The sequence below is a fragment of the Hyperoodon ampullatus genome, assembly GCF_949752795.1.
Source record: "Hyperoodon ampullatus genome assembly, chromosome: 2".
Lineage (NCBI taxonomy): Eukaryota > Metazoa > Chordata > Mammalia > Artiodactyla > Ziphiidae > Hyperoodon > Hyperoodon ampullatus.
Genome location: NC_136915.1, coordinates 123,001,396 through 123,023,206, shown reverse-complemented (window position 1 = coordinate 123,023,206; position 21,811 = coordinate 123,001,396). Strand labels below are relative to the sequence as shown.

Sequence of the window (21,811 nt, the reverse complement as noted above, 5' to 3'; positions counted from 1 at the left end):
TGATTTGATCTGGGTAGAGAGAAAGGGAAAACTTGGAATGGGTCTTTGGGTTGAACCACCTCTGCCTTCTGCTTTCTTTCCCTTCTTCTAAGCACTCCTGAGAGCAGGACCATATGGGTACATACTTAGCTATTCTGCTTTATCAGAGACAGGAGGTCACAGTGCATAGAGCATGGGCTTTGGGGTCAGGCAGCCTGAGGTACAGCAATTGTTCTGCATCTTATCATCTGTGTGATCTTGAGCTGGTTACTTGGTCTCTCTGAGCATCAGAAAAATGAGGAAACAATGACCTCCTTACCTGGTTGTTGTGAGGATTAACCCCATGAGAAAATGCTTCTGAAACGTGGTAGGATGCTGGGCATTTGGTAAGGCCTCAGTAAGTGGTGGCCGGCTCTGTGTGCCTCTCTCCTTCGTTTTGTCCAAGGCTGACATGACAAACCTTTGGTTATGTTGCTAAACATTTCTTTGAAAGGCAGCTTTGTTTAAAGGAAAGAATGTGGACTTTGGGAGGCTGTACTGCTTACCATTTGAGTAAAATAGTGCCACTGTAAAGTAGGATTGTTGTGATAATTAGGAGGTGAAGTGTGAAGACAGCCCATAGACATATTCCATTCATGTTAGTCCTTGTATTTTTCGCCATTTGAATCATTTTAATCTTGACTGCCCCCCCAGCCCTGCCCTAAATGGTTGCTCTTTGAGGACGGATCTCAAATCTTGTATTTGTCACATCCCTCCCTCCAGCACTTAGTTTAGGGGCATAGCATAGTAGGTGCTCATCAAACACAAGTTGGCCCGCTTTCGGGGTGGCCTTCCTCAGCATTTAGGTGCCCCCAACAGCTTCTCTAGACTTTGTTCTATGCCATCCTTCTGAGATCAAGGAATTATCCCTGGGTTGGTTGAACAGGAAATGACCAACCTGTGAAATGGCCACCAAATGTTTTATTTATTTTACTAATAGGCTTCAATCTCTAAGACAGCTCTGAGGAGTGGGAAGGGGAGGGCAAGACGGAAAGCAGGGAGCCTGGGAAAGGTCTATCAGACAGCAGCGCCTGGCAACTAAATCAGCTGAGGAAACCCGTCCTGGCCAGAGTCCACCCTGCTTTGAAAAATCCTCCTGCTGACTTCCACCCTCTGCCCGAGCTCGTCCTCTGCCTCATCCTCGCTCGATCTGCGGTGGGCATTCTGGTAGAGCACGGCGCACACGCCCGTCAGCCAGGCGGCCACGGTGCCCGCGGAGAAGATGCAGAAGCCGATGAGCAGCAGGAAGATGTAGTCTTGGTGGTCCAGGTGCGTGACGCACATGTACCGGAGCGGGTTCCCCACCTTCGTGATGGGCCACCCTGCCAGTTCTGTGGGCTCCAGGCACGTGGCATTTTGTTCATCTAAGAGGAAACACACAGCAGGCAGAGTGCTGAAACAGCAGAACTCCCAGGGTCCTGAGGCCACCAGGGACTTGGAGAGGCTGTCTGGACTCTCGCTACTCAAAGTGTGGTCTGCGGGCCAGCGATATCGGCATCACATGGACCCCGTTAGAAATGCAGAATCTCAGGCACCACCCCAAGGCCTTCTGAATCAGAATCTGAATCTTAACAAGATCCCCAGGTGATCTCTGAGCACATTAAGGTTTGAGACTGCTCTTGGACTGCTTTTTGCCCTAGGCTTAGCTGTGTTTAGATTCACCTCCTGAAAATGGGCTTTGCTTTTTAAGGCTCCTCAAGGAACGAGAGACCACAGCAGGAGCTGGGAGGTTGGAAACTTAAGCAAAATTGCCATGGAGTGTTGACACTCCACAGAACTCCACCAGTGTTCATCATCTCTGTCTCCCCTTCCTCTTATTGACCCCCTCCTTCCCCCTCCACCTTGTCCTTTTCCCTTGTCCTGTTCCTGAGCCCAGCCAGGGATCACTAAGGCCACCCAATGTCACCGCACACCACTTAGGAGGGACAAAATTCTCTGGACATGCCTACTGTGTGCTCTCTATGCCTCACCCTCAGCCCCACCTGCCCCCAACCTGGAGAAATCAAGGCGGAGCTCAGGGAAAAGAGACAGCTAATACCAGAAGCAGTTCCGTTTCTCGGTGGTGATGTTGGTATCATTGGATGATCATATGATCTACATGAGTTTTCAGTCCTTTTTAGCCACTGACTCAGCTGCCTGGCTTCTTCTCTGAGCACCTTTCCACACCAAGCACTGCAGACTTCAGTATATAAGAGAAGGCAAAGTGGGCTCTGGAGCCAGACAGACTAGGGTTCAAACCCATTGTTACTTACTAATTTGGTAAACTTCAGCAGGATGTCTGACTCTGTCTCTGAATACCATTGCCTCATCTTACAAAGAACACTACCTATTCTCAGGGTAGTTAGGAGGATTTAACTGCCGCAGGTGAGAAGGCAAGCTATTGTACACAATAGTGCACACAATACACTGTGCACAATAGATGCACAGATGACTCAGAGCTCTGTCATCAGCCTTGCATTTTTCTAGCTCCATATACTCCTCTGTGTTGATGCTGAGGTGCCTGTGAGTGGTGTCCAGGTGAATATAAATGAGCATTAGATAAATGAGCTCACATTCAGGGTTGAGACCAGGGCTTGAGACAACTATGATCCAAATCATAATAGCAGCTAATATTTACCAAGTTCTGTCTACATGCTAAGTGATATACAAATGCTATCTCGTTTAATTCTTACAGCAACGTTGACACACACTATCATCCTTGTTTTACACATAAGGAAACTGAGACTCAGGAAGGTTTCCTAACTTGAAGGTTTTGGATAACCTGCAGGTTCCAGGCAGGGGACAGGAGACAGAGAAAACCCAGACTGAGCTATCTGAGCTTTTTTTGCAGAAGTGGGAGATACAGAGAGAGGCAAGTGTGGGGAGAAGCTTCACCTAGATCAGGGTAGAAACTCCAGACTATGTGAAGACACTGATATCCTTGGTGACCAAGGACGTGAGGGAAATCAGGCTTGGACTGGAGCTAGAAGCAGGAGAATTAGGGAAAGGAATACAGAAGTGAGCTGACTGGGTAGGAGGCAGCTGGCTTTGGGTGGCTAGAGAGAGCTGTCCAGGCTGAGTGCTAAGTCCTCTCCAAGCTGGACACTATTCCCTGCACCCTGGTTCTGGGTCAGTGCACCTATAGTGAAGTCATCTGTTACTTTCAGGAAGATGGCCTGAAGTCTGTGATGCTGTGAGGGCTCCCTGATGGAGGAGGCTGTAGACATATGAGGAGGAAGCCAGCATGGGGGCTGCTACATCCACTGGTTACAAAGATTACAGAGGAAAGGAGAGGAAGAAACCCCTCTCTAGAATGAGTGTGAGACAGTGGCCCTCAGGGCAATCCTGGCCCATGGGAGAGGGAAAGGGGTCTTGGGCCTCCATCTCAGGGTGCTGTAAAGGGACAGGAACACAATTACACCTCAAGACTTGTCTCTAGTCAGCCTGGTTCCAGGACCTCTGGGGTTTTGCCCAGGAGGCCCAAGAGTGTGGGGCTGGTGAGGAGCAGGGGAAGCTCCTGCCATCTTCAGGAATTCTAGCAAGAGAGGGCTTAAGTCACCTGCCCAAGCTGCCAAAGACACCACATGGGAATATACAAAGAAAGATGTATTTGAGAAAGGAGAACATGGGATTCTGAGGGTCTGGAGTGTGCCTACGGCAGTTTATCTCATTCTATTTTTAAAAAGATTAGGCTTTTAAATTGGGGCTTGGGTGGCAGAGATGAGACTAAACATTAAACGCATATTTCTCCATTTTGGAGCATTACCTTGAAAGGAGCAATTAGGCAGTGATATTAATGCATTGTTAGGCTGCTTTTAAGTGAGGGATGTGGGTGGATCTGTGGGGAGGGTTTTTCTACTGCTGTATTCACTCTCCCCCCCTCATTGCCTGTCACCGCCAAGGTGTGAGCTCTCAACTCTTAGCAGGTCTGTCTCCACCCATTCCCAGTTTCCCAGCTCTGGACCATTTCACACACTCCTGCCAGATTTCCCCTTCTGCAAGCTAGGCTCTTGCCAGGCACAATCTGGATCAAAACCCTCCTCTGACTCCCCTGTGGGGCTCAGAATAACATCCAGATCAACTGGCCTGGTGTTCAGAGCCCTCAGGATCTGCCCCCTCCTACCTTTCCCACCTTACTTCTGAGTTCTCCCAGTACACTGCCCTTGTCAAATTAAACTGTCTTTATTCCTTGATTACATATCCCCCTTATCTGTAGTTAGCTTTGTTACACTGCTCTTTTTGCATCAAATATCTCTTCCTCTAATTTTTGCGTGATCAAGTCCTTCCTATCCTTCAAGGTCTAGTGTAAATGCATCTACCCCCAATAACCCTTCCCAAACCACGTCAGAGGGCAGTCATGTGATTGTTCCCACTCCGAGCTCTTCTATAGCATTTCCTAGTATCATTCTTATTGGACCTATCACATTCTATGTTGCTTGGTGGTTATTTGCTAGAAAAGGGGTACATCTTTTCTCTCCTACTAGAGACATTTTTAGCTCTTGATGACATAATCCATGTCTGATCATTACTGTTCTTGATAATAAGAGCTATCATTCACTGAATGAATTACTTAATTTTTAAGTATTTGGGGATTTTCTAGTAATGTTTTTATTATTGAGTTCTAGTTCAGTTCTACTGTGGTCAGAGATATAGTCTTTATGATTTCAGTCCTTTGAGATTTATCGAGAATTTGCTTTATGGCTGGACATAAAGTCGATTTTAGTAGTTTTTGCATGTGCACTGAAAAAAATGTATTCTGTCTTTGTTGAGTACATTGTATGTTGATTAGGGTGTGGTTTTACACAGATCTTCTGTATCTTTATTTGTTTATTTATTTATTTATTTATTTGCGGTATGCGGGCCTCTCACTGTTGTGGCCTCTCCCATTGCGGAGCACAGGCTCTGGACGCGCAGGCTCAGTGGCCATGACTCACGGGCCCAGCCGCTCCGCGGCATGTGGGATCTTTCTGGACCGGGGCACGAATCCGCGTCCCCTGCATCGGCAGGCGGATTCCCAACCACTGCGCCACCAGGGAAGCCCTTTATTTATTTTTATTTATATCTTTATCGACTTTTTATATTCTTTGACTTTTTATTGACTTTATTGACTTTTCAAAACTATTGTCTCAGTTACTATTAGATTGTTAGTTGTCTATTAGTTACAGGGGAAGTATGTTAAAGTCACCAGTTATGATTATGCAGTTGTCTACTTCTCTGTATAATTCTGTCAAGTTTTGCTTTACATATTTTGAAGCTATGTTATTAGATGCATATAAAGTTATCTCTTCTTGGTAGATTTACCCTTTTCTCATTGATCAATATCACTTATTATCTGTAGTAATGCTTTGTACCTTAAAGTGTACTCTGTTTGATTACATTAGTATGGCTGTACCAAATTTCTTTTGGTTAGTGTTTGCATTGTGTAGCTTTTCCCATCCTTTTACTTTTGATCTTTCTATGTTTCTATACTTAAGGTATATTTAGTAAGCAGGATGTAGTTGGGTTTTGTTTTTCATCAATCTAGCAAACTTTGTATTTTAATCATTAATGTTTAATGTTAGACTGGTATATTTGGGTTAACTATTTGTTTTCCATTTGTCCTACTTTTTAAATGATCCCATCCCTTGACTATGTTCCTTCTATTTTATTATTTCATTTCCTCTTCTTTAGCTTGTTAGTCATGCATTCTTTTCCTAGTCTAGTATGATGACTTGAGAGTTTATAGACCTATCTACTCATCCTGGAGTGTCTGATATGTGCTAGACACCATATAAGGTGCTTCATAAAATTAAACTCTACTCCTGAGCCCCCCACTAAGTAGTTTTAATTATTCCCAGGCTACAGAATGAAAAAAATTGTTCATCAATTATTCTGTCTCTGCCTTTCTTGATCTCCTTGCCTCTGAGAAAAGGCTATCAGGTACTGCTGTGTGTTCTGTGTGCTGCACAATCCCAGGGCTTTCATTCACATTACAAACATGTGACTAAGCCCCATCTTATCACTTCCTCAGCTCTACTTCATGGGTGCAGGACATTTGCCCCAGTTAAAGTGCCCAGGTACAATTACAGGTATCATTAATGTTTAAATTCTTCCTGCAAATAGTTCCTAAGGAAACATAAACTACCCCCTTATTTAGTTCCACATGTGGCACGTTGCTCACAGGTGGAAAACCTGTCTGCCAAAATCGAATGCATGGAGGAGCAAGAGTTTCTGGGGCCCAGAACCACACCTGTTAATGCAGGAGCCCAGAAAGTCTTCCTTCAGAAAACCAGCTTGAACCTGGTGGTTTTAAGAGGAACTGCTCCTTTTCTTGGTCTGCAGAAGTGACCACAGTTCTGGGGTCTGCTTAGCTCTCCAGAGGAGCAGGCTGCTCTGAGCTCCCTGGGCAGTCTTGCTTAGGAACTGTCTGGGCTGAGTGGAGGAGGCCAGCCTCCATGTGGTGGCCACGTAGAGTGAGAGGATAGAATTTGGAGACTTCTCTCTCAATTACACTGCAACTTGGAGAGCAAATACCAGTTTCTAACAGCTTAAGCACTTTGTCATGAAACTTCCACCTGGAGCCTAGAGAAAGGCCTAATTCCCTCATTTCTCCTCCTTAGGCCCTAGCTTGCCTGAACATCATTAGATGTTCAGTATTTTTTTCTCCAGCTAAATTATGTATTTGTCAACTACCTATTCATTTGTCTGCCTCCACCCACTAGATTATGAACTCCATGAAGACATGGATTTGTTTTCACTGCTGTGTCCTCAACATCTAGAATAGTGCTTAACACATACTAGAGCTCAAAGTATATTTGTTGAGTGAATTAAATATTGTTTGTTATTAATGCCTCTTGGGGTCAATGTCATTGACATAATGCTCGGCTGGAGGAAAGGGAACCTGGGGAGATAGAAGACTATAGGTGGGTCAGCTAACCTCTTGCCACCTTGGACTACTCTACACTAGGCTAATACCAATCCCTGCTTACCTTGCGAGAGTCTGGGGAAGGATTCAGTGAGCTAAGGGGTGTGAAGTCCTGGAGGAGGCAGGAACAGATGACTGTTCTGTTCAAATGGAGGGGTAAGCCTTGAAGTGTCCTCTGAGACTGCAGAGAAGGAAATGAGGGTAAGTGCAGATGGGGAAGGGGCTGAGGATGCAAGGGATGCCAGCATGATGGCAAAAGGTAGTTATTATTATTTCCCAATTATTGTTTGAGAGCAGAGACCCTATTTGTTCACCTTTGTAGCCCTAGTGCCTGGTACACAATAGAGGTTTGATAAATGTCTATTGAATGCATAGAGAATGGGTGGATTATTGGTTTAATCTCATACAGCAGTTCTTAAACTCATATTTTTGGCCTTGCTGTTTAGAACTGGTTTCTGATGGTATTTGAAGGGATCACTATCATATTCTGCTGTACTATGGGTGGCCCAGAGGAGAAGACTCCCTAGAGGGAAACCTAGACTGGACCATATAGCAGCCCAGCACCACCAAAGCCAACTGGCCAACAAGGCTCCCTTCTTAGACCCTCATGCATGGTCCTCTGAGCATTTCCAGTCCTCCATTTGCTCCTACCTTTGCCTCCCTAGAGCTCTTTTTCCTCATCACCCAGCTGTCTTCCCTTGATGGCATGAGCCAGGCTTCAGCAAATTACAACCTGTGGGCCAAATCCATCCTGCAGCCTGTTTTTGTAAATAAAGTTTTATTGGAACACAGCCATGCTCATTCATTCATGTATATTCTATGGCTGCTTTCATGTTACAAATGACAGAGTGAATAGTGGCAACAAAGACCCACAAAGCTTAAAATATTTATTATTTGCCCTTTCATAGAAAGTGTGTGCTGACTCCCGGTCTGAAGCATCCTTGGCTTTGGATGATTTGGGCTTGGGCAGTACAGTTCTTATCTGATACAATTTTTTCCCTTGGATAAAGAGTTCATATTTTGGTAAAGGTTAAACCTGATTCATAGACTCTTGGAACATTACAGGAACAACCTTGAAATCCAGCAAGTTCAACCTGATTATTCTTGTGCTTTAAGGGTGCTTTAGGCTACAGGACTGGTTTTTTTGTATAAGTGGTTGTATATGGGCAAGATTTAGAGGTAGAAAGACCCCTTTTCCTCATAATACTTCTCATGTGCTTGTCAGTACCCAAAATTCTGCCAGCAGGAGATAGAACCTTTCATTCCACTGATACAAGAAGGCTTAAAGTGTAAAGTCCTCTGAAAAAGAAGCCAATGACTTAAGCCCTTCCCTGGGGAACCCCTGCTACTGCCTTTCTTGAGCAGGTTTTAATGGAGGAGGGGAGCCAGCTACATGACAGGCCTGGGGGATGGTACCAGGCAGTTCCTGGAAGCTAATGGCAAACCCTAGTTTGCTCTCAGTTTGGCCTAGGACCTGCTGAATAATAACTCATCCTCTCAGAAAAATCCAGATAGTGGACAGTTATTATCCGCATGGATAATAGGCAATTTAGAAAAGTTCAGTGGTGGAAGGCAGCACCGTTCACCAGTCACCCAGGCAGAAACTTGGGAGCCCTTCCTGTTTCCTCTCTCACATCCCATAATTTAAGCCATGAGACAATCCTGTTAGTCCTACCTTCAAAATATATCCCAATTCTTACCTCTTCTTATCTTCTGAACCATTACCCTGGGCCAAGCCACAGTCTTTCCTTCACCTGAACTGTGACAGCCTCTTAACTTGTGTCCCCACTTTCCACAGTCTCTCTCCATTTAGCAGTGGGAACCACCATCTAAACCATAGATCGTGTCACTTCCTGCTCAAAACCCTTTCATGACTTCCTGCCACATTTAGAATAAAGTCAAAAGCCTCTCCATGGCCTGTTGGTCCTATAAGATCTGGCCTCTGATTTTTACCTCATTTCTTGCCTTGGCTTCCCTCCGCTTCAGCCATACCCACCTTCTGCTACATTGAGCTCATTCCACCCCAGGGCCTTTGCACTTGTTCTTCCCTCTGTCTAGAAAGACCACACCACCCTGCACCATATTTCCATTGCTGGTCCCTTCACTTTATTAAGTTCTCTGCTCTTCTTACTTGATGCTTCAATATGTTGGCATTCCCCAAAGTTTCTGTCCTTGCCCTGCTACCCTCTCATTCTAAACTCTTTCCCTGGCTGATCTCATCCTTTGTTTGGTTTTGATGATCACCAGTGAGCTGATGATTTCCAAACATATATTTTATTCTCCATTCTGAATTTCAGGTCAGAATATCCAAATGCCTCCTGGCTCACAAAGACCTCCCACTCAACACGGTCAAGATGGGACTTGGCTTCTCCCCTAACCCCCTCACTACCCCTCCTCTCAGTGGAGCCCCCATAGCTGTCCAAGCCAATACTTGATTTTTTTCCTTTCCTTTATTTTCGATGTCTCATTGATTTTTTATTCACTCAAATATTTCTTGAGCATTTTCTCTGTGTCTGAATCTTTCTGAAGATTCAGACCTGCTCTTTGCTCTTACCGACCTTCCTGTCTATCAGGGAAGACAAATGTTAAATTAATACAAATCTGTTAATTTTGTTAAGAGTCACAAAGGGAGCACAGGGAACTCTGGGAGGGTCTAGTTCAGTCCCAAGTCCTGTTGCTTCTACCTTCTAAACAGTTCCTTCTGACCTGTCTGTACCTCTTCATCCACACTGTTGCCATAGGCTGCCATCCTCTCTTGTCTGAATGCCCATACAAGCCTCCTAGCCCTGTATCCATCTTACCTGCCTGCCAAAACTTCTCAGGATACATTGCATGCTCTCTAGAAAAACTATAAACAAAGGCCCTAGATGGCCGGACCCCCACTTCTCTTTCTAGCTGCATCCACGCTTTGCTGGATTCCTTACAGCTTGGGGAATTCTTCCTCTCTAGAGATGAAGAAACTGAGGTTGGCTGCTTTGGCTGGCCTTGCACTGCCTCCTTCTAGGGGCCTGAGTGGTGTTGGGTGATCAGAGGGGCCATGCATAGAGGTCTGGCATTTCTGAGCTTGAGGGAACTTTAGATCACCCACCCTCAGGGATTCCAACAGGGCTGAGTTAGAGGTCCTTCCCAAACTGCACATGCTTGCCATCCCCATCGCTTCTCGAATTTTCTGGATGATTTAGGGATCACTGACCCAGTCTCACCCCTCTCAGCCCCCTCATTGTCCTCATGAGGCTGCTCCTCTGGCTCTCAGGAGGAGGGAGCCACAAGGCCAGGGTGTTCGTGAGAAGGTGGGAGAGATGTGCTAGCGGAGCAGCTGACAGCCTTGGCAATGACTGCTGCCCACCTGTTCCCTTTTTTGGTGTCTGGTCTTTATTGCAATTTCCCTGATGGAGGAGATGGGTTAGCATTAATAGTGGAAGGGTGTGAGGACTTGAATTCATTCTGGAAATCTAAGTTTTGGCGCAGTTGTAGATGATTTTGTACTTGGTGGATTGAAATGGGGCCATTATACTATGAGAGCAGCCTTGAATACAGGATGAAATAGCCTCAGAATGAAACTGAGATGTTCCCTGTTCAAAATGCCCTCAGAATGACTTGTACTTGAAACAGCACATGACCCAACCCATCTGCTCCCTGCAGATGTCCCCGAGTGACTTTGTCCCCCTGCCTCGGCAGCACTCCTGCCCGGACTCCTCTTTTTGAATTGTGGGCCCCACCATCGGACTAAGCAGTCCTGCCTAAGGACTATAATTTAAGGGTTGACACAGATGGACCCTCTGTCCTGAGACTACCTCCACATCTACCCTAGTAGCCTGTGATTTTCTGAATTCTCACTGTTTCTGGTTGTTCCCTGTTACATTGCAAATGCCCCTTGAGGGAGACATATCAAAACATTATTAGCTACTAACATCTTAGTGCAAATCAATTTATTCACCAGTTGGAGCAGCCACCATAGAACTAGAACCCAGACCATTGTCCTAGGGTTTCTCAAAATGTGGCCTAAGGAGCACCTCCCCCAAAATCTCACTGAGTCATCACCTCTGGATATGGAGCCTGGGCTCTTGTGCTCATTACAGTTTGAGAACCACTGGTGGAGCAGCCCAGGTCTGGAAGGAAAGTCCAGGGCACTGAGTGCCTGGGAGGTGGAGGCATTGTTCAAGGACAGGCATTGTTCAAGGCCATTGCTTAAGACAGGAGGCAGGAGAGTGCAGGAGTTAGAGGTTGCACTTCATAATTGTGTGACCACTGCCCTCATCTCTAGGAACACCTGCACCTCGACACGGACTCATTGTGCACTTGCTCATCTGGGACCCTGTCTGCTGACCACTGCTCTCCTCTTCCTTCATCTAAGTGCATCTTATCTTTCTAATTAGGTCCATAAGCTGCCAACTAGAAGGGATTTATAGAGTATTTAATCCTATTCCCTTATTTCAGAGACAAATGAGACTCAGAGGGAAAAATGACTTGCCCCAAATCACACACTGGCATGACTGGGATCAGGCTTCCTGGCTTTCAACTACATTTTCTCTCTCTTGTATCCCTAGATTTGCCTTATTAAAGACAGGAATTATGACTTCTTTCCCTGTGATAAAGCACCCCAGCAACATAAATACAATGTTGGGCATGTAATAAACATACAATAAATGTTTCAGAGTTGAATAGAATGTGATGTGCCTGATAGTAAGGAAATATCATGGCATGGGAGAAAATATTGAACTTGGGTGCCAGAAGATCTCCACACTGGGCTGGGCTCTATAGCCACTTACCTGGGAGGTGGCTAGATTCTAAAGTTCCAGCTTAAGCTTCCTATATTAAAGGCTTCACCCACCAATATGGTGGCCACTAGCCATACATGTGGCTATTTAAATGAATTGAAATGATGTAAAATTAAAAATTCAGTTCCTCAGTTCCACTAGTCCAATTTCAAGAGCTCAACAGCCACATGTGGCTAGTGGGTAGTGTATTGGACAGTACAGGTTTAGACCATTTCTACTGCTGCAGAAGCTTCTGTTGGACAGTGCTGGACCAGACTTTGAGGGTGGAGGGGATGTAGGAAGCCAGGCCTTTTCTGTCCAGGAGCTTAGAGCTACGTGAGTTTTTGAGAGCATCTTCAGAGGCATTCAACCCTGTCCTGCTGGGGAGCTCTCTCCTGGGAAGAGCTCAATTTCTACTCTCACCTTCAAGCAGCATTAATGACTGGAAAATTACAGTTCCAGCCAGGAATTAGTTCTCCTATTTTCTGACCTGAGCCAAAAAGGAAATGGAATCTGTGGACCTGTTTTAACTCTGTATTGATCAGAGCATCCAGGCAACCAGCACATTTCAACTCACCTCCATTTCTGCTATGATTTTTGTGTTTGGAAAGTGAATACATAAACTCTTTGAGGACTGGGCAGTTTTCAGTGCATCTGGTGAGTATATCATTGGAGGGTTTCCTCTGAGGAAGACTTTTGATAATAGTGCCAAATCTCTTGTCAATATGGGAAAGTTTTGAGGTTCCTATCTGCTGTAACCTTGTGATGAAATACGGTGAATAAAACATTCAGCCTCCTCTACAGCCCCTCTGTGGGGGGTGAACTTAGCCAAGGTGTGACATAGGGGAAGGACATATTATTGCCCTCATTTCTTTTGTTTTAACACCTCTCCATTTCTTTCCTGGATCTTGGTTTCCTTCAAGGTTCCCCCACTGCTGCAGAGTTAATCTTAGCTAATTGCATTTCCCAAGAACTCACTCTTCCCTCTGATATGAAAGTTGATAAAAGCTTAGGGGCACCTGTATTATTCTGCCCTGGAACTTACATATTTGTTCACAGTCTTTTTCAAGATTGGGGCACTTTTAGGGACCCAGAAGGATGAATCTCTAATGGCTAATTTTAGCCCAATGGTAGGCAGTGGATGGGGAGAGACTGGGGCAAAAAGACTACTCATTACTCTTCAGATCACAAAATTACACCATGTAGGTGACTTCCTTCTCCCAAGGCCATGTCTGCCCCATAGTTGAACTGACCTCCTTGCCCTCATCCCTTGAAAGATGTCTGCATGTTCACACCTGTTTCTGGAAGTGGGGTTTGTGTTTAAGGTAGAACTTCAGTTCCAGACTCAGGTGACTCAGGAAGAACCACCTTGCTGCTGCTGGCACAGCCCTGAGTCTCATGGCCTGGGCTGAGACCAAGCCTTGATTTCAGCTTCTGGTTTTATTTCCCAGGGTCTGAACTCCTGTATTCATAACTCATCCAATATTCAACTCCAGGATTCCCTCTGTCCCATTCTCAGGGATTAGAATCCTGGGACCTGCTGCCTACCTTCCCATCTCCTATTTATATCCCCATATGCATCTGTATGGTCATGTCTCCTGGACAGGGTACACTGTCCTCCAATAATGCTGAGCCTTCCTGAAGTCCACTGCTTGTCCCTGGGACCACCTGACTGATATTTGCTACTCTCTTAGTATCCTGTATCTTTCCTACATCTGCCAACCATTTGTTTATTGAACGTTTATGGTGTGCCAGGCTTAATGTTAATGGCAGTTTATAAATGTTCTCATTTCATCCTTACACCAGCCCTAGACAGGTTGGTCCTATTATTAGACCTGTCTGAAAGATGAAGAAATTGAAGTGTGGAGAGGTTAAGTAAATTATCTATCTCCTACAGATACTAAGTGGCAGGGCTAGGGTTATGATCCACAACAGATACATTCCAGAACCTGAGCTCTTCACACTGGGCTCTCCTGCCTGTATGGTGGCCGTCCTTCACCACCTGTAGCTGAGGCTGTCCGAAGTAATTGTTCTACCCCAAAAGGCACATGCTTGTCTTTTTTGTCTTGCTGTGTCCAGTGAGGTTAGTTCTGCTGTGCCTAATTGGACCGTGGGACACATAAGGTGCAGGTGGCCCATAGTCAGATGAGTCTCAATGCACAACACCAGGGTTCTTGGCTAGCTGCCTCTATGAACGCTTGTTTGGCACATAATAGGCACTCAAGAAATATTTAAATGGATGAATGTGTGAGCTGAGTGGTATCATGGAAGTCCCTTACTTCACTGCCTTGCTTTTCAAGGGGTCTATATACTGGAATTCTGCTGTCATGCAGACCTCAGTACTGCACTGCAGGCAAAATCTCCCAATACTGAGGTTTAGTATCTCCCTGGGTCTAAAACGAAACCCATCTTTAAGTTGGATTCTTCTTCATAAATAACCAGGTTATTTAGCTTATTTCATAGAAATTCTTCCTGTATCCTGAAATTTGGGCACATGGGGAAGAGAAGTGCAGACCCCATTCTAGAACATGCCAGAGAGTACCGTTTTGATAGAAAATGTGGTATAATAGGTGGGCTAAAGGTTGAGAGTTCAACTAGAGTGTTTGTAAATAGCAAAGGTATTTCCACCTAACAGAGACATGAATCATCATATGAGAGTCACATGAAATAAACATCTTCCATTATGTTGAGGTCTGACTAAAGGGCAAGAGAAGCATCTAATGAATTTTATTGTGTGCGTGTTTTCAGCTTTTTGTGTATGTGTGTGTTCATGTGTTGATGTGTATCTGTGCATTTATATGTGTATGTGTGTCATGCATATGTAATATGTGGGTGAGTGTGTATGTAATTATGTATATATGTATGTGTGGTATGTTTGTGTAGATACAACTTTGTGTTTGTATATATGCATGTATGTATGTGTTTGCGTGTGTGTTCATGTGTATGTTTGTGGTTGTGTGTGTGTGTGTGTGTGTGTGTATGGGAAGGGAGAACCAGACTGAATAACATGCAAAGGAGAGCAAACACTGAGGTTAGGTTCATTCTTTTAGAGTTCGGGTAGATTGGGGTGAAACCTTGGTTTGCAAGGGAAGTGCAGGCATATTATAATGAGTTTATGATGACTAGGGTTTATTATCCAATGAAAATGATCTAGTGTGAGTTCCAAGTGTAGACAGGTAGGAAATAAAGCTAAAATTTAGGTGCTGTGGGCATATGTTTATAACATGATATTTTTATAACTAAAGTGACTTATTGGATCATAGTTATGATCCAATTTGATCAATGGATCCAATTTGATCCATAATTTGAGGATTTAAGAGAGAGTAGCCACATGGGAAAAGACTTGAATGTGAAATCAGGAGGTTCAAACCATTTTCTTGCCTTTTAGTAGCTGTGTAGTTTTGGGTGAATCAGTCTATCTTCTCAACCATAGGATAGGGGTTAAAAATACCCATCCTAGCCTCTTCCACAGTCCTAGAGCACAAAATTTAAGGGTTGGTGTGACACTCAAGTAAAGAAACTGAAACAGCATGTGTGAAAAAACTTCAGCAGCTGCAAAGCCCCGTACAAAGCTAAATTATTCTATGTCTGGGCTGGGGCTCACTGCTGTTTTTAAGAGATAATAATAGTGAACTGGAGCAATGAGACCATATTTCTATATGAAGTGAACTGGGAGGGTTCCTCTACGCCACAAACAGCAGAGGGAGATGAGCAGATTAGCAATTGTGTGTGTGTGTATGTGTGTGTGTGTGTGTGTGTGTCAGGGTGGGGGGCTCCCACTGGCCAGTGGATGAAAGATTTTTCTGCCTCAAAAGCCAGACTCTTTATTCATGAGGAGCTTATGAGCTTGACAAGATAGACACCCGCCTCTGACATTTTTGAAAATATTCAGTGAAACAGACCTGGTTTATAATCCTTTTCAATCCTGGATTGAATTGAGTCAAGGAGTCCAAAGTAGTTAGCTTGAAAGTTCTGAGAAGACACGTTTTAAGCAAAATTCTGATTACGGGAGATTTGGTGGGAGGTGAAGTGATAGGCTTAGGCACTGGGGAAGAAGCCAAGCTACTTACCCTTTTCAGCTAAGTAGGGGGTCCTCCTGGCAAATTGGTGGTTTCTGCTCAAGGGAAATGTGTATGAATGGTGGGGAGGTGGCAAGAAAAGATGATGCTGGTCCACAGGCTAGTTACATGAACACTGACAGGGAGAATCCCATTTGGGAATCACATTTGATGCATGAGAATGATTAATACTGACCCTCTTTTAGAGAGCTTTCTAGAAAGCAGCACAGCACCAGTCATTGAGAAAAGTGGAAAGCATGATCACTGGAGAGGCAAGGCGAGCCCCCCAAGAAACTGCTCCTGTGTTCTTTTATGATTAGTACTGTTAAGATGGTCTGACAACGTTTGTTTCTTTTGATTTATTCTAACTCATGTTGAAGTACCTGGCAGCAGGGCCAGGTGCCTCGGGCACAAAATTTAAGGAGACACTCAGTCTCGGTGCCACCTTCGATTCTGCATCCTGGGAGCCTTGCTTGCCTCATCACAGTCCAGCCCCTGCCTGGAAGACAGTTCAAGACACGTGCATTGGAAAGCCAGGAGGGCACATTTTTACTTATTCTCACCACCCATCTCCTTCTCTCCTAGTGCGCCTTAAAGTCTGTCATTTTGGTCAGGAATCTTTCTAGAATATTGCCACATGGGCAGGACTTCAGGGTGGAAACTTCAGCAGGACTTTTGTGAAGCTGGTGCATGAAAATATTTTCAAAAACACACACCCAGGGAAGGCAGAGAAGACTTGGTTCTGATAGGGTTTAATTACATCAGTGCCTCCAGGCTTTCTGTGAGGGGTTATTTCACACTTCTACGAAGTTCTGACTTCCCTGGGTGAAAGTGGTATTGGTGGAGTGGGGGAATTGAAGGATGAGAATGGGACAGTAAAGTCACTGAAAAGAAGAAGGGATGAGGCACCAGAGTGCCCCAGGGACCATGGCAGAGGGGTGGAGACAGTGGATAGAGTGGCAGCAACTGGCTTGGAACTCTACCAGGTAAGACTTGAGAGTCTGCCTGTGAGATTGGAATCTCCCTGCTTGACACAGTGGACACTGGTGGTCCATTCGCCACCCATTCATGCCGTGCTCTCCTTCCTTGTGAGGTTAGCATCTGATGACAAAGAAGATATCAAATGCCTTCTCTTCTCCTCCCTCTCTCATTCATGTCCAGGTCACTCACGTGCCCCTCCTCTGTCTCTGTTGAACTTTCCCTTCTGTATATCATACCACTGGATTTTCTGCTGGCTATGAATGACTGAATTTACTTTTAGATCCTGAAAAATGCCAGTCACTGACTTAAACAGATTAAAATAGTTTACCAATGGAATACAGTGTCCCTGTATTTCTTTGTCACTTTGCAGTTACAGTACTTTACCATTTCCACACATATCATTTCCTGTTGACATGACAACTCTGTATGTTTGGTAATATTGTCCCTACTTTATGGATCAGGAAACTGAGGCACAGAGAATTTGTGACTTCCCCAAGGGCAGCCAAGTAGTAAGGGCTGAGTGCGGCAGCAGAACTCAGCTATTTGGATGGCTATTCTAGAACTTTTTCTACTGGTCCTTACTGCCTCTCCAGTCAACCCAAGGATGGATCCTGCAGAGCAATAACGCTTTCAATCAACTTTACCCAGACATCTCTCCCACACTGACTATCTTTTGACTTCACTTTTTCTGGAACCAATTCCTCCTATGCCATCACATCCTCATCCCCACACCCAGTAAAGTCCTCACCTGGATGGTTCAGAGGGGACATTATTAAGTAGATGGTGAAGTCCAGGAAAGAGCAGTTGCATTTCCAGGGGTTTCCACTCAGATACAGGGTCTGGAGTGTTATGAGGTTATGGAAGGCGGCATGGTCCAAGGTCTGCAAGCCGGTATTTCTGAGGTCCAGGTACCTCAAAGAGGTGGTGTTGGCAAAGGTGTACTTGTTGAGTGATAACAGATGAGGGTTGCTGGAAATGTTCAGCTGCACCAGGTTGCTGAGCATGGAGAAACTGTATGGGGAGATCAAGGTTAAATTGTTGAAGCTGAGATCGAGGTAGATGAGTTTGAAGACCCCGACGAAGGTATAATCCATCACCTCCTGAATCAGGTTCTTCTGACAGTCCAGGTAAACAAGGTCACTGAGGAGTCCTAGATTCATCGCTGGCAAAAAAAGGATGCTGTTATCATTCAGGTACAGCCTCCGGGTGTTCAGGGGTATGTCAGAGGGGTATTCAGTTAACTGGGCCCCTGTGCAGATCACTTCTTGGGCTTGACACTGACAATTATTTGGACACCTTGACCCCGATACCAGTCCCATTCCAAAGGAAAAGAGTAACCACCCGGGCCCAGGGCCTGAAGCACGGGACATAGTAAGAAGCGGCGACTACCCTCCTTCCACTTTCCAGCGGGCGCTGTCCCTCTGATCGGGAGGCTGCCGAGGGGCGTGGTGGGGCGGGGGGTGGGGCGCTGGAAAGAACTGTAACACTGGCTTTGGGCGAAGCGATTTTCCATTACAGGAGAACTGAACAGAAGTTGAAACGCGAGGCCCAATGCCCTGCCGCCCGGCTTGGTGGCTCTGCTGATTGCTCACTCCCAGACTGCTGCTGGAAGCCTGCCGGCTTGGCGGCTTTAAAAGGTCTCACTCTTTCCCTGCGTTCGCAAGTGAAGGGGAGCCAGGGGAGAGCCACGTGACAATGAGGTTGCCAGTTGACACCTTTGTGATGTCAGCAGCCTCCGGAGACTGCCCAGCTGAGGGAGGGAGAGTCCTGACTCTTCTTCTGGGTGGTGTGAGGGTGTTTTGTGTTAACTCAGTAAGCCGGCTGTCCCTGGGGGAGTGGGGGGAAGCGCACGGATTCACCGTGTGTGCGCGTGTGAATCAGCTCCCCAAGGAGGTGCAGTGGATTAGACTAGATTGGACCCCCTAATCCGCAGGCCATAGAGGGATCACGGAAATCTCCAGTCCAACTCCCTTTTTTTTTTACTGATGTGAAAAGTGACCTGTCTGAGGTCAGTTCTCAGCGTGGGTCTCTTCCTTAGATATTGAGTTTGGATAGGTGCCATTTTTGGGGTGTTGTCGGGAGAAGATGGGAAAGGGTGGAGGAGGGGGGAGAGCCTTTGAAACGAGGAAAGGGAAATTCCCTGATAAGGTGGTGTTCTTACGACTGTATTCCCAGTTTGCATACAACCCTGTCTGCATTTGGAATATATATGTGTACTAGTATTTAAAAGCCTTTTGAGCAACTATAAATATTCCCCTTAAAACAAAACCTAAATGTATTTTTTAAAAAATCTGAGTGCAATGATAGGAACTATTTCTTACCATTTATATTCTAGGATTTTTAAAATAATGAGGGCCTCACTAGTGCTTCTAGTATGAGTTTATACTCATTAGCTGCTTGAGGGATAATGGGAGGGCGTCTTTTGGAGGGAAGGATGGAGAGTCTGGAAGCTTAAGTGTTAGGATGTATCACCCATTCTGTGGAAGAAGGCACATTGGGCAGAAACAAAGAAAAAGCATCTCAGGAATTAAAAGTTTTATTTTGGGGAAAATAGGATTTCATTCTTTGAAACATTCATAGATAACATAACTTGAATATTAATAAAGTAATGAAATCTATATTTAGCTTAGCACAGTACCTGGCACCAGATATGTAATAAATATTTATTGAATGAATGATGCGTGAATGTCTCTGATGGTTTGCTCCTTTTTCTTGTTTCTCTGCCAAGAGAGAAATTAATAAACTCAAGTGGATTTGTGGCTGGTTAGCTAATGCTCGATTGTGTTTACTTACTCAGCATTCCCAGGGTTACTGGCCATGAATTAGGATGATGACTTTGGTGTGTTTACCGAATTGAAAGTGACCTTATTTAAGTAGAAATTTAAACACTTAAAATAATGACCCAAATGATAATTGTACTAATTGAAGCAGAATTTTATTGATAGAAGTGTCACTCTCTCCTTATAATTAAAAAAATAAATAACTTCCTGGCCAGATCTTACATGATTGCCCAGGAGAGGAATTTGGAACATAAAGTCTATGGAGAAGAATTAATTTCCAAAGTGATCGTTTCTTTTCGGGGCTGGGGCAAAGGTGTGGTTTGATGGTGGGGTGTGGTGGGGATGCTTTATTTAGATGGCGCTGTGTGTGTTGTGTTTCTTTTTGATGAGAGATGATGCTGCCTGGCCTACCAGGGCTCGTGGAGAGATTTTACTGATGTTCCACCCTTTCTTTTTTAAAAAAATCTTCTCAATACTTTATTTTTTATTTTTAAAATTTTTATTAGAGTATAGTTGATTTACAATGTTGCGTTAGTTTCTGCTGTACAGCAAAGTGAACCAGTTATACATATACATATATCCACTCTTTTTTAGATTCTTTTCCCATATACGCCATTACAGAGTATTGAGTAGAGTTCCCTGGGGTATACAGTAGGTCCTTATTAGTTATCTGTTTTATATATAGTGGTGTGTATATCTCTGTCCCAATCTCCCAAGCTACCATATGATCCTGCAATCTCACTACTGGGCATATATCCAGAGAAAACCATAATTCGAAAAGATACATACACCCCAATGTTCATAGCAGCACTATTTACAATAGCCAAGCTATGGAAGCAACCTAAATGTCCATCGACAGAGGAATGGATAATGAAGATGTGGTATATATATATATACACACACACACAATGGAATATTACTCAGCTATAAAAAAGAATGAAGTAATGTCATTTGCAGCAACAGGGATGGACCTAGAGATGGTCATGCTGAGTGAAGTAAGTCCACCTTTTCTTCCATGACTTTCTCTCTCTGACTCTTCCTTTCCTCAGGGAACCAGTGTCTCCATGTTGCCCTATTGAGTTTCCAGCCCCTCATGTAGACTAACTTTCTCAAGACATTAGCCTCAGGCTCAGGCTTACCTGTCTGGCCATAAGATTACAAGTGTTGTCACTTAGAAAAGCCTTAGATGAATAAAGCATACTAAAGCTTATTGACTAACACACAGTGGCTGTGTCTCTCTCTCTGAAGTATTTTTATTTTAACAAAGCATCATGAGTGGTTAACCTCAAGGAATAGTCCTTTGGCTTGAGCTAGCTGTGTAATTTTTGGTCCCGAAGTCTGAATATCCACAGGCTAATTTCAACTTTTCCAGGTTAGACCAGATCCTTAAAATGTGTTCTTCATTTTGAGACTGAGTAAATATGTGTTAGTGAATGAGTGGACAAGAAAAAGGAGAGTAAAGAATGTAGCCTTTTCCAGACTACCTGATCTCAGAACCTTAAAAATTCTTTTTTCAAGGAACATCTTGTGAAACTACTATCTCAGGGATCCTTTTTTGGGAAATTCTAGATGGGGCTGTTTGCCTTTGGTGGAGTTGTTTAAGGTCTCTGGGGCTATATTTTTCTCATCTACATATTGGGGGAGGTGGACAAGATAATTTCCAAATCTCCTTAGGACTTCCAAACTCCTTCTTAGTGGAGAGGTTTCAGGCACCACCCAGTGAGCCAGTAGGGGAAGAATTTTGGAGCCAAGAGAAGAGCCTTTCTATTCCTTCTAATCACATCACGTAGCCCCACCTGTCAGGTGGGTGCAGACAGAATTTGCTCTTCCAGTGAGCTACTCATGCAGCTTCAGCTGCAGCTAAGAAGTTGCCCTTAGTATGGACAGCTGTTTTATGAGCCTACCTCTGCCCCCTAGGTGGCTGGCATGACGATCCTTCCCGTAGCACAGGTGGGGTATGGGGTGAGCATGCTGAGAAGCCCCTGGTATCAGTACAATCTCTCTTGCTGAGTCTGGTCTTGGGCAGGCTTCTATTTTTAGCTGCATCTGATAGAGACACTGACTTCCCAGCTTAATGATCACTCTCAGGTACCAGCCTGCCTCCAAACAGCTCTCTCATGATCCAAAAGGCCCCTGATATATAAAAGGAAAGGGCAGGGTGACATAGAGCAAAGTGGACTCAACCGAGACACTCGATTTCTCTCACTGTAAAGCAGTGTGACTTTGTGACTCCCAGGACCTTGATTTCCTTTCTGTGAAATGAGACAGGATGCTCTCTAAGGGCCCTTCCAAATTTAAAGTTCTATGAAGACCCAGTCTGTTCAGGGAGAGGAC

The 21,811-nt window shown here is 44.7% G+C and overlaps 1 protein-coding gene across 1 annotated transcript; it reads right to left on the bottom strand.

The window, feature by feature from the left end:
* Positions 1–1,056: 1,056 nt before the first annotated feature.
* Positions 1,057–18,067, bottom strand: LRRC52 (leucine rich repeat containing 52; the record flags this gene model as incomplete). Its single annotated transcript, XM_079697553.1, has 2 exons — positions 1,057–1,382; positions 17,446–18,067. 2 exons carry the CDS (start codon positions 18,065–18,067, stop codon positions 1,057–1,059), a joined length of 948 nt encoding a protein of 315 aa, XP_079553679.1.
* Positions 18,068–21,811: the final 3,744 nt, after the last annotated feature.